This window comes from Agelaius tricolor, unplaced genomic scaffold (assembly GCF_023055355.1).
Source record: "Agelaius tricolor isolate 1412-34295 unplaced genomic scaffold, bAgeTri1.0.p SCAF_6, whole genome shotgun sequence".
NCBI lineage: Eukaryota > Metazoa > Chordata > Aves > Passeriformes > Icteridae > Agelaius > Agelaius tricolor.
The window spans coordinates 19,456,360-19,469,986 of record NW_027269266.1 but is presented as its reverse complement, the minus strand read 5'-3'; the positions used below and the strand labels follow the sequence as shown (position 1 = coordinate 19,469,986).

The window sequence follows — 13,627 nt, the reverse complement described above, 5'->3', positions numbered from 1 at the left end:
TTAGTCTCAGAATTCTCACTATGGTATATCTGATAACATGCAACCAAGAGCTGAAAATCTGTCATGCCCTTTGGACATGAGTGCTTTAATGTTGTTCTTTTGAAGCAAATTTCATACCTTTGATATCTAGGCCAACCTTCAGTATGTCATCAGGAGGGGTTTTACTTTGGGAGATGGGCGCAGCCCACATGTTTGCAATTCTTCCTGTATTTTTATACCCTCCCCAATAGATTCTTCAGCAAGAACAAGGAGATTTGATATGAGGTAAACAATACTGGGTAAAAATAAATTCAGCTATTATAAAAGCTAGATTTTACATGGGTCTGTTTCTCTGGAGAAAGAAGTGAAGATCAAGAGAAAAAAAAGATTTTTCTTTTCAAATGACCTTTTACATCTCAAAAAAGGGCAGAAGCCCAATTTAGAAGAAATATGTCTTTGTAGGTCATCTTTAATAAAAATACAAGATGATTCTTCTTCATCATCTCACTGTATATCACACTGGATGACAGCATTTTATTTCCTTTGGGAGGCTAGAAATAAAGTAAATGGAACAGAAAAGGACAAAAGATAAATACTCTTTTAACATTGTTTTGTCATTTATTTTTTTTTAAAGAAATAGAGTTGTTATTATTATATAACCAGCACTTCAGTCAATTGATAAAGGGATTGTTTTTGGCTTACACAAATCCATTTTTATTTCATAGTAATACAAGCAGATTCCATAATCCTTCATTAAAACACTTGAAAAGAAAGAGAAAAGCTAAAATGCAGTTCTTTTGATAAGGTGTACAAGTAAGGTATCTCTCACTGCTTTATTCATCTACTGCTTTATTTCATCATAAAACTTGGGCAATAAAGAACTAAAAACAAACAGTAAGCAATTCGATATTTGAAGAATTTTAGAGACATAGTGAATTCTGTTCAAATCAGAAAATTATTTAAAAGGAAAATTTGAGTTTAATATAATTGAAAAAACAGAGAAATAGATGGGCCCTTATGGAATAACACAATAACAATAACACAATACCAATGAATCACAAACGCCTAAGTTCAAAGGCCTACAAAGGATCCAAACTCCAGGGGTTTGAGTTGTGAGAGTATCAGGTGATCAAGCAAACCCTCATCTACAGTACATAAACAGAGCAGCTTTTGGCATAATGAAGAAATAAGAGGTTTACCAATGGAATATTTGTCTAGCACAAGCCAGTCTGCAATGCCAATGCATCCTCCAGGTGAAAACTCTGTGACAAAAGGCCGTGGCCCTGACTCAGCCCAGCGAGCTCTGGGAGCAGCAGCAGCAGTGGGGCAGGACACAGCCCCAGGGGGTGAGGGCAGCTTCTGGCTTCCTTGGCCACAGCACCCCTGGGAAACAGGGCAATGAGCAGGATCAGTATTTCCTGCCAGATTTGCATGCCATAATTGGTGCTTTGGGGTTTGAAAATCTGATTTTTGTGCATGTTTTGGAAGAGGAAAGAAGTCTACCCATGTAGAGGGGTTATTACCTGCTGCATCTCATGCTAATACAGCCAGGGAGAAAACTGCAGCACTGTGTGCAAAGCCTTTCAAACCAAAGTGCAGAATTTGATTTGTTTGTGGTTTGCTTCAAGGAAACTCTTTCTGCACTAAGGTGCCACAATTGTCTGCAAATGCAGTTTTACCCACTAGCAGGTCCCAGCCAAATGCAAACAATTACATTAAAGACCACTCCATACAGATTGTCTGGCAGAAGAAGCCTGTTCCAGCCCCTGAGTGAGGAAACATGGGCACACCCATCTCACATCTTATTAGCAAAACACACTAAAAAATGCTACATAAATTTCACACAACCACAGAAAGAAATAGCTGTGGGCTTCAAAGATGCACCTTTCATCAGATATTACAAAGAAAGCAAACAAGTCCAATGCTTAGGTACAGCAGGGTTTGTGTGTGCATGCTGAGCACTGTTATTTGCTACCTAAGATATTCTCTATGTTAACAATACATTGTTTTAATAACACCTGTTGATTCAGTTTCTGGATTAAAAACACATCTAAGAAGAGCCACCATCCTGAATAGAAAATGGCTGAATAACCTATTTCTCATATAATCTTACAAAATTAAAGACCAAGAGTTCATATGCTGATGATTTTTCCAGACATCCATTAGGTCCTCAATTCCCCAGCAGAAAGTGTAATCATTTTGACAATTTTCATTCTTCATATCTTCATTCCTAGCTCTATGCATCCCTTGACTCCTTGTCTAGGAAAGTAAATTTCAATTCATTTCACTGCTTAGCTGAGGAAAGTATTTAAGCCCCAAGCTAAAAGTCCTTCAGCACTTCCTCTGCTTCTGTAAGTGTTATTTTTACAGAAGGTCATGATGCCAAAGGAGTTCTCAAGGAGAAAGTAAAAAACAGGGCAGAGTGGCTGGACAACACCAGAAGAGGCATATGAAGGAAACTCTATCAGCAGGAAGGCTGCTGACTCAGGGAAGAGATGCCCTATAAATGATAGTAGAGAAAATACCTGCTATTCACACTCTACTTCATGCATTTTCCTCTTTACTACCCTCCTCCTGTGTTTCACTCTGCCCACTATTTATAAGTACCAATTCACAGGGCCATAGGAGTGGTGTAGCCATGGTGGTCTGAGAATCTAAGTGGCAGGAAGCAAGAAATAATAATGCTCCTATTAGACCAACTCGGCTATGGCTGCCACTTGCTTTTGTAAACATGAATTGTATTCTAGCTGTTAAATCATAACCAAATAAAGAACTAGTTGATAAGGTTAAGGGTTTGTTTTGTAGTATTTATGGATTTGGCAGTAACCTAAATACAAATCAAACATTCAAGTAAAAACTCTGGTGCTTAAACTGATATTAGCATATAAAGACAAAATTCCATTTCAGAGGAACAGTAAATCCAGAAATTACATTTTAACTATCATAGTCCCTTTTACAGGCTAAATAAAAAAACACAATTTTTCCTGTAAAATCTTGTAAAAAAAAGCTTGTAAAATCTCTCACAATGGCTAAAGGATATTTGACTGTTAAAGTTACAGTCACTTGGAGATAGTTGACACTTAGAAGATAAATTCATAGGTGCTGAAACATTATTTGATTCTTTCCCTAGTTTGAGCCATTTTACTTAAAACACACTAAATATAACACTGATATATGACTGATCTGTAGGTATGAGGCATCTCTGTATATGTGTGTGTGAAATATATTTCTCCTAAATGACCTGGTAATCTAAGGTATATCATCAAGAATGAAAAACATTATGCTAATAGAATGATAATATCTCTTCAGGATAATTAATCTCTTTTTGCCCTACACAAACACACGCACTCACAAATATACACTAATACATTCTCTATAATTATTTTTGTGTCAGAAAAATTCAGACTGTGGAAAGGCAATTTACTTAGTGCTGACAATTCCATATATTTTAATCACTCTAAACCAACAAACATTGCTTCCAGTAAATGCAATTGCCTAAACACAGTAAAATACTCTTTATCACATCCTTTGAGGGGAAAACAAAGGAATGGCCTTTCATAAAATTTTTAATGGGTTAGGGAAGTATCTTATGAAGGGATGCACAGTGACACACTTGGAAATAACAGATAAATTAAACAAATTACCTTTTGTCCTCACTTTAACCAGGATGCCAATAAAGCACTCACTGGAATTTCACAGACATCACTTTAACTTTTCATATCCAACTGAAGTCAGCAGCAAACCTGTGCTGATTTCAACAGTGTTTACCAGCAACTTGTACTGAATCAACAAATCTACTGACAATAATACAGAAATAATGGGAAGCAGAAATTTGTTAACCTAAAACTAAATTATAATATAAAAAATGTAATTGAGTTATCAAAAGCAATTTATCCTTTCAAGAGATGTTTTAAGCATAATAGAACTGTGTACAAAACAAACTGAAGGAAGATAATAAACTTATAGATAATTGACATAGGTTTATTGAAAATTCTTCTTGTCCAACTTAGTCAGGGATTTTTTTGCATGGGATTATAAATTCAAAAGTAATAGTGATTATACAATAAGACTAAAGAACATGGTTCATATTTACTAAATAGTCAACTCTACAGTGAGAAAAAGGAAGTTTAAAAAAATAAAAAATTTAAGTCCTGGGCAAATTTTGGGAACAATGGAAAGAAGGATTTCAATAAGAAATGCAAAAGCTATGCTACCCTTTATACGTGACACAGACAAAAGGCAGTAGTGAATGTATAATTCAGCAAAGAATACTGATACACTGGGTACGTCATCAAAAAGGCAAAGAAATTATTAAAGGTCTTAAAAGGTGCCATTTTGTCAGAGATCCAGGAGGTCAAACTTTGAATATAACAAAAAGAACTAATACACCATACACACTGAGGTGGGAGGAGAACTCCATGCTACAGAGCTTTTTAAGACTGAAACTATGGTTCAAATGTTTATCAATTAGGTTAATTAGCAATCAAAAAACTTATATTTTTACAAATTCCTAAGTGTCACACTTAAACACAAAAATGAAAAACAAACAAAGGAGCAAACAAACACAAAAGGCAGGAGCCCTGAGTGATGATGCTACAAGTCTGACTGCATAACCCCAAGCAACTTCCCCAGTCTCAGGATGTTTAGTGTTACACTAGTAAAACCCTGGATTTTTTCCTTACCCTTCTTTATCTCTCAGCCCAAACAAAATCAGTTGTTAGAAATCTCTGCATAATCAACGTTTTTCATTAAGCGTACAAAAAGTAAGTCATTCAAAACAGTTTGTACAAAATATGTGTTAGCAACAAACAAAATAATTGCCTCCCAGACAACAAAATCAACACTTGAAATTAAGCAACAGCATCAGTGAGAAAGTGTTTCTCAAGCCCACATAACTTTGCACTTATGACCACAGTAGCTTTTCCATCACAGAGTGCGATGGGAGATGGCCTCAAAAGAGGGCTGAGAAAGAACAGTCCTGTTGGGTCAGCTGTTGGTCACAGAGCACACAATAAACATGACTTAACAAATAATTCAAAGATAGTGCAGAACACAATTCAGTACCTCATTCAGAAGACATGAGCCCAGTCTATATTGTTCTACACATAAATTGATAATAAATAATAAAGTTTCAGAGCACTCTCATATGGTGAAAAGGCTATTATTTTAAGTAAGAATCAATTTCTAAAATGTGATCATATCCAAGTGGGGCTCCATAGCCTGAACACAGCATGAACAAGAAAAGTGAACTTAGCTTGAATTCCTTTGACCCCAGTAAATTGCAGCTACTATTGAGAAAAACCAGGACTGTGTGCAGCCAAGACATTCACTAAAGTAACTAATAAGGGATTGAGTTGGACCATAGGGAGCCCAAAAGGGCTCAGAGGAAGAGCTGATCCTCCTCAGGTTTGATCTGACCACTACTCACCACACACAGTTACCCAAACAGTTACCAGGCATCGCTACAAGAGGGACAGAGACCAGAAAGCACAGAAGCTCAGAGCACTTTGGAGGAGCAAAGGCAGACGGGTTCGCTCACTCCCTTCCTGCGGGTGACCAGGAGAAGCGCGAGACTCACAGGGGCAGCACAGGAGAACAACTCACCAAAAACCACAGAAGTTACAAACAGTGCAACTGCATTTTTTAAACCACTTGGGGAAATTAATCCATTTGAATTCCACAGAGCCAAATGTTTACAATTTGGAGCAAATTTAGGAATATGTTTTTCATTTACAGCTTACATGACACATTGATATTAGTGTTGGAGACCATTTGCCAAGAGAAATTACAGGCAAAGTTTCAGCAGTTTATCTCATGAAAAAGCTGACACTTGTCTGTCAAGATGACTTTTATTTTGCTTCTCTTTTCAGAATTTTTTGATGAAGTTTACAGTCTGATCCTGTAAGGTTTGCAAAACCCTAGTTAAAAGACATTCCTAATAAACATTCCCCACAAGGCATGAGGAATGTCTGTATCCTTCTCAGCAGTAGCTGCAAAACACATTCTGTGGTACAGCAAAACAATCCAATTTCTGGGGTGCCAGGAACATTGCAGTATCACTAACCAGAAATAATTTAAATTAAGATTGACATATACAAAAAATCTATCAATATTTTCTGAATAAGCTTTTTTGGTTTTGCCTACCTTTTAATAAACCAAGAGAAAAGGGTGTTTATTTTCCACATAGAAAAAAAAATTATTGAAGAGTTTTTAAAAATTGCCTCATATGTAATCTTTCAGCCTTCTGAAAGTAGTTGATCATGACAACCATCAATTTATAGTATGCTGGTCCTCCTTCAGGACATGGGCAGGTGCTCAGTTGGAACAGATGACGTGTGAGCTTCCTGAAGTGGCAGAGTTTCTGATCATATCTCACCCAGACTCCTACTTCTGTGTAGATGAAACTTCCACTAAAACATGGACCAAAGGAATTAAAATTGTATTGCAGGAAGAGAAAGCAGCTGATGGTTCTGTTCCATCCTAGTGACTGACTGTCACCAGGAAGGACAGTGCAGTCCTGAAGCACTAAATATAAGGCTGAAATCCTTATTTATGCTTGTGACCATAAATAGAGCACTTCAGAGCACTTCCCCATCACCACAAACCTGAAGATCCCAGGCTACCAATGTGTTCACTCTCACAAAGAAAAGGACAGGATCAGGGATCAGAGAGGGCTCTTCTTGTTATAACATGAGAAGCCAAGTCACACACAGGTGGTCAGATGCTTCAGGGAGCTTTCTGAAGGCCAAAAAACTCTTTGGTGTCCACACTGCACCTCAGAAGTGACCACATTTCAAACTCACACTCAAGAAACACTCTCTGCTTGTCTCCATGATGGAGACACCACAGCCTTTATACAAAGGGTGATGCTGCAGCATCATCTTTCTTGCCCATCATGGTTTCCTCTAAGTGAACCTGGGGTGATCCCCCCATATCAGAGCCCATCCAACACAAAAACTACAGTTTTTCCAACTGCCCATCCAGCCCACAACCACAGCTTACTTTAGGCCATCATGACATCAGGTCTCAGCTGCTTCACCCATGAACAAACATGCCCTTCCTCAGGTGCTCTAAGACAGATACATGTGAGCAAAAAGGATCCAAAGAGACTTTCAGAAACTCGTCCTGATGAGCTCTGCTGCTTAATCACATAGTTACAACACAAGAGGTTGTGTGGCTACATTTAAGAAGAAATATTCTATATTAAAAAATAAACAGCCATTTGCTGAGCCACAGATGCCACCACAGCATTAAAAACTTTGAGAGGAAGGAATTAAAATAAGGAAATGAGGAAGCACACTTCATTGCTGTGGGACCCCTGCACAGGTCTGGGTCAGTGGCTGGACACCTGTGGAGGGTGGGAAGGCTGGAGCAGCACCTGCCTGTGCTGCTGGCCAGCCCTGGCTCTGCCATTGCTGGAGGCAGCACTAATGAGGATAGCCAGAGAAAACAGCTCCATTGGATGCAGCCCTGAACGCGTACGGATACCAAGGCAACGGACTCATAAACACACCAAAGCCACTAATGCATCCCTAACCTCTGCCTAAGGGATTGAACCTCCTAAAAATACAGCTGATTTGATCTGAAAGCTCCTTTGTAAATGCTACAGCCAGCTGAACAGGCAAGGAAGTTAGAAAGAAGCACTGTATCTTAGAAAAAAGCTCATTGCAGAAACACTATGGCAACTCAGGAAAAAAGGAGGGAGAAAGAATGGTGATGTATATGGAGAAAACACCACCATCACTAAGGAAAACTGAAAAAGGGAAACTACACTGTAATTTTAACAGCTTATCACTTTCCATTATCATTACAGGTTATACTTCAGGATATTTTACATCTGCATTTAATGTGAACAAATCTGCATTCACAAGTGGTTGAGATCCAAAATAAGCAAGAACACAGATTTCAATGTTAAACTGCCACACTTTAAAGGCAGTTGGAAATTTTTTCATTTTTTTCCTCTCACTTGCATCCAGGACTTGCCCCAATACTCCTGTCCTGGGCCTCAGTTTTCCTGATGTGTGAAATGTTCATGTAATGTCCACTTCTTTATTTTCCTGCCCAGCTCCTGTATCTTCGCTGCTTGTTTCACAGCAGAAATCAGTGAGCCTTTGGTTGCAGGCCACCACTCTGGGAGGTGGCAGAAGAAGGGAGAGTTGCTTCAACTAACACTCAAATCAATAGGAGCAAGGGAAGACAAGAGGTAAAATCAGGCAATGGGGGAAGAGAGAAAAGTAGGACACCATCAACATTTCTGCCAGACTCAACTGCGAGTGTACAGAAAGTTGACAAGGAAACAGTTAAAGAAATATAAGAAATTTTTGCAGTACCCATGGTGGTGGCTAAGTGGACCACTATTCCTGATGGGTAAAGATGACAAAGAAATGTGTGACCCTAGAGAACCGAATAAGAACAGAGATGGAAAATACACAAACACAACAGAATCTAAAATAAAATAGGGTACAACAGGAGTATGTATAAAACAGCACAGGCAAATGCAGCAGAGGGAACAGAGAATCTGACAGATAAAAATATGGATTTGAAAAGAATAGAGAAAATAACACCCACACAGAAAGCAGCAAAAGAAGAAAAAATATTTGCGGAAAAACATCTGGGGTCAGGAGCATATTTTAACTTCTGATTTATTTTTTTTTAAGCTCCCAGTTTGCTACTCTCATTTTCATTTTGAACTTTTTTCCCTCCACAAATTGGGGAACTATATGGGAGAATGAACACTTTCACTGTGACTGATCTCCACTGATACTGTAACTACAGATGATGCTCAGGTATATTCAGGTACACTAGGCTGTAAACAACATGAAGACTGCAAGGAAGGAGACTGGCATAGGCAAGGAGTGGCCCTCCTTTCTGACAACCTATCTATTTTAAATTATTTCTCTCCTTGTGTCCCCCATACCATCTTTAACATTTCTCAAATGTGTATTATACATAGGAGCTAATTTTACAACAAGAGCCTCTTTCAGCATGCTTTAGATATTAGCAGAGGTTCAGTTATGAATACTAAACTGATATTTTTTGCAGAGGATAAGTAAAATCTTTAATCTTACTGCTTACAGGAATCTAACTACTTTTCAACTATAGAGCTACTATGGTCTAAATATACACACAGAATATAATATGGAGAGTAAGAAAAGAAAAAATATTTACAACCTTCTGAATGAAAGATTTTTTCACAGGAATGATAATTAAAAATGCATTTTAAATGTTGCTCTGGTATACCTGGCCCCCTTTTTATTTGATGATCTGCAAATAATATTGCAGAGGTAGTTTAAAAGTTGATTTAGATATCAGGACAGCAGCCAAAAATCCTGACCTCTTTGCAGCCTTCTTCTTTTCATTTTGCACAATTTTTGATAGAATTTCCTTCATATTATAAAAAGTGAATCTTTTTAATATTGAGTTGGATTCCGGCACTCTCAAGAACAATAAGAATGCATTTTCACAGTCTTTCCATACACATACTTGTGCAATACCATCCAAGACAATAAAGGAATCACATGAAAATGGCACTCAGCTCAAAACAGATTAAATGTTAAACATATGTTTGCATGTCTATGTGCATAAACAAAAATTCTACCTAGACGTTTTCTAACACATACAAAGCCGCAGCTCATAAAATCAAAGACTTAACTTCTCTTTTCATAGACCATTAGTAAATGTGTTTACTTTTTTTAAGATGACCTGAAGTTTATACTGTAAGGACAATACTGATGTTTTAGAAACTAACTGTGACCACACCATTAACCTGCTAAATTAAAACAGGTTTGTGCAGCCTACTCTCAGTAAGGTATAAATACAAAATTTCTACTTCCAAGAAACATTTTGGTATCAAAGATTTGGTGCTTTTCAGCAAGAAATTCTTCCTCTATAACTGTTTTAAAATACAGTTGTTGTAAAATCATACTTCTAAAGCAGCCTCTTGCCTTCTCCTTCCAGCAGCACAGTGTCTCCACTGTCTGTAACCAGCAGGGATTCACATGTGCTTCTTAACTAATGTCAGTGCACATAAAGAAATTGCCACTGTTTCAAGTTTATTTACAAGTGAAAAAACAAACCTGATATTTGAGTGGGTGTCATTGCAACCTGAAGTTCATCTTTACACCAGAAAAACTTGCAGCTATTGCATGCAAACTCTTACACCAAACCACAAAACATTATGTTCAATTATTAGGAGCTGAATTACTTAACAAAACACTTCTATTTACTCTATTATTTATTCTCTTTTCACTTCAGGACAGAAAAGCAAAGCAACTCCTATGTTAAAATAGCTGTGCTAAAAGACTACTGCAAAAACTCATTAGTGAAAGCCACACACCAGATTTCACTGTAAGTTTAATATTATTCAATCTTTCCTCGTGGACTGAAGTTCACAGTGCTACTGCCTTACAATGCTTCTCTGTTCCCAAAGGCTGTAAACACATCTGGAGAAACTTAATTCCCAAGTATTCATTGTTTTTTGAGGATTAGCTGTTGTGCTAATGTAGCTGATGTATCTTCAGTACTTTATGCTTGGTTATTAAAATTCTCAGAGCTACCAGTTATTGGGAGATCCCCCCTTTAATACCCTGGGGTGTTCTGTATGAAGTTTGTAATTTGCCTTTACGGTAAACTGGCAGAAGCAAGGCCATACCTGGAGGGCTGTGTCCAGTTCTGCCTCCTGAGAACAAGAGAGACACAGAGCTCCTGATGCAAGTCCAGCAGAAGGCAACAAAGATGATTCAAGGACAGGGGCATTTCCCTTAGGAGGAAAGGCTGAGAGAGCTGGGCCAGTTCAGCCTTGAGAAGAGGAGACCTCACCAATATCTTCAAGTATCTGAAGGGAGGGTGCCCAGAGGATGGACCAGGCTCTTCTTGCTGCTGCCAAGCAATAGGACAAGAGGCAACAGGCAGAAATTGATGCACAGGAAGTGCCACCCAAATATGAGGAAGAACTTCTTTACTGTGCAGGTGATGGAGCACTGGAACACATTGTCCAGAGAGGGTGTGGAGTCCCTCACTGGAGATATTCAAGAATCATCTGGACACAATCCTGTGCCATGCGCTCTAGGATAACCCTGCATGGATAAGTGGTTAGACCAGATGATCCACTGGTCCCTTTCAACCTGAACCATTCTGTGATTCTGTGAAATTATGCTACTAAAATGATAATCATACTGGAATAGGTACCAAGTAGTAACAATGGGAATATCAAAGCCTACAATGCTACTCAAGAAAGTAACAAAAGAACCTAAAATATACCATTACAAATTAATTCAATACCTAAAATCATATCTTTGCTATAATACATCCTCCAAAAACTCCACTGGAAAATTCCATTTCACAGGCACCAGGTCTTGGACAAATGTAGTGTAAGATACAGTCATTACTTACTGGTTTAGTGTCACATCTAAGATGAAAGATGATCCAAAAGCATCAACTTGGAAGCTGGCTCGAGCAATGTGGGTAGACTGCAATATAGAAAAGACTAGAATTATTATTAAGTCATGGCAAAACCTTTTGTACTGGTCTGAAAATGCAGAAACAAGATATATAGAGTAAGTAAAAATATGTCATTAACCAAATAAAATTGCATTGAAACAGACAAAGCAGTCTATGATAATGAATAAAAGATCAGTTTTCTGAATCTATGAGACTTATTCAAGAATTCCCAACAACACAATCTGTGACTCAGAGCAGCCCCCATCTTGACCCATCTATGGTAGGAACAGCTCTTCAAATTCCCATCCTGGGCAAAACTTCCCAACAAAGGGAAGTGAGACCTCCCCTGGCTCACGTGTTCCTTACAGTGACTCTGGACACAGACCAGAGAGAACAGCTGAGACACGACTGGCTTGGTCAGACAACTGTACTCTCAAAAATCTCACCAACACTGCCTGGAAGAAACTGTTCATTCACACAGACTCTCATACAGCGAGGGGATAGCAATGGGCTAAAATATAACCAGCTGCATTTTCTGTAAAGCTCTGACTCACAACCCTCTAAAAGGTTCCCAAAACTCCAAACCCTTGAGCAGCTACTAAAACCAAAGAAAAACGAGATGGTAGAGAAACAGCTTGCTTGCTTGCTTCCTTTCTTTTCTTCTTTTCTTTACCATATATTCTCCCCAAATGGTTCCTTTAATTCAGTCCTATAGCAGACAAACATGGGAACACTTTGTAAGCCCCAACTGACAGGAACAAGAGGGTTTTTTTTAGTAGTAGTGGAAGAAAATACTCAGCTGTCCAATAGAAATGCAACACTTGTTTCTAGACCTGAAAACACCCAAGAAAGGGAACAGCCATGTTATTTAACTAATTAATTAGAAAGCTACTTGGAGACATTTTGGAACAGTATCAACTTTGTTCCTATTTTGTTTCCATTGAAATGTGCACATTAAGATTTGAAGCATGTAGACAGAGGACCTAAGAGGAAACGCTGAAGAGCCACTTACAACGCTAAACTACACTTCTCCAAATAAACATAATACAGGATAGTACAACTGTAACAAATGATTTATTGAAAACTCTGGGAAACACGGGACAGGATGGGATAATGTGAATCATCAAATTAACTCTTTCTAAAACTACTGGCAGGCTTTCAATAGACATTAAATCCAGAAGAGCTGAGAATACCAGCTTCCTTGGAAAAGAACAGCAGCAATGAAAAGGAAAGTTGAGGGAATCATGACATTTTTGTTTATTACATATATAAGCAGGAGCATTAATAAATAAAAAAGACAACGACCATGAATACATATATATATAAACAGATGAATCCTTTAAAAACCCAGAAGTTAAGACAGTCTCTCTTACTAGAGGATGCTCAGGCTGAGGGCCCTCTACAAAAATGCCTGGCTGTATCTCTACTGTGAAGTTGCACAAAAAATTGCATAACAAGAAATTCTACACATTTACATTACACTTCAGAAGGATGCAGTAAAACTGGAAAGCTCCTTAGAAGGCACCTCAATAGATATAACTCAGTGTCAGATATCCTTTTGTCTATCTCCACTACATCTAACCTGCTTTGTAACACAGGCCACCAGGTCTTTGCTAAGTGGTTCTTTATGGATAATTTATCATCTTTTTTTGAACAAATGTATCCTTTTTCACCAAATGAATATATGTATTACATATAGTTCACCTTATCTGGGTAAATAATAGGTGGTTAATTACCATCAATATTAAAAGCATATTTTCTATCAAAAAGAAAGCATGAAGAAATTAAAAAGAAAATAAACAAACAAAAAAATCTACATCCAGCTGGCATCTGCAATGACACCCACAGAATGTACAGACACCCACAGCACATATGGCACCCACATGCAGGACCATCACTTAGCTGCTTCTGGCCTGCAGCAGCTAGTGCAACCACAAATACAGCAAAAACAACCATCAACAAATTATCATGTTACCATTTTTGTTTCTTTTCCACCTCTCAGGCAGCAGAGTCTGCTTTGAATTATTTTAAAATTTCATCTTCCCTTGCTAGATGTGAATTTTCAGACTGCTGTTCACAAACAGGAGGTGACAGGCCAAGAATCTAGTAAGGTACAAAGGACCAATGGCAGTTCTGTCATTCCCTTGTTCCACTGCAGCCCATTTGCTGACCTTAGCTAACCTTCATTCAGCCACCTGCACTGCAGCAA

At 38.1% G+C, this 13,627-nt stretch overlaps 1 protein-coding gene across 13 annotated transcripts in view; it reads right to left on the bottom strand.

Annotated features, from left to right (window-relative positions):
• ADAM22 (ADAM metallopeptidase domain 22) overlaps positions 1-13,627 on the bottom strand; it is a 132,058-nt gene that overhangs the window by 104,333 nt on the left and 14,098 nt on the right. For 11 of the 13 annotated variants that reach the window (XM_071428941.1, XM_071428943.1, XM_071428939.1 and 8 more), the window contains exon 3: positions 11,371-11,447. In XM_071428941.1, the coding sequence (XP_071285042.1) occupies positions 11,371-11,447 (77 nt within the window). Of the gene's footprint in view, positions 1-11,370; positions 11,448-11,864; positions 11,907-12,091; positions 12,114-13,627 lie in introns of those variants that run through there. The other 2 variants (XM_071428948.1, XM_071428946.1) reach the window with 2 other exon arrangements.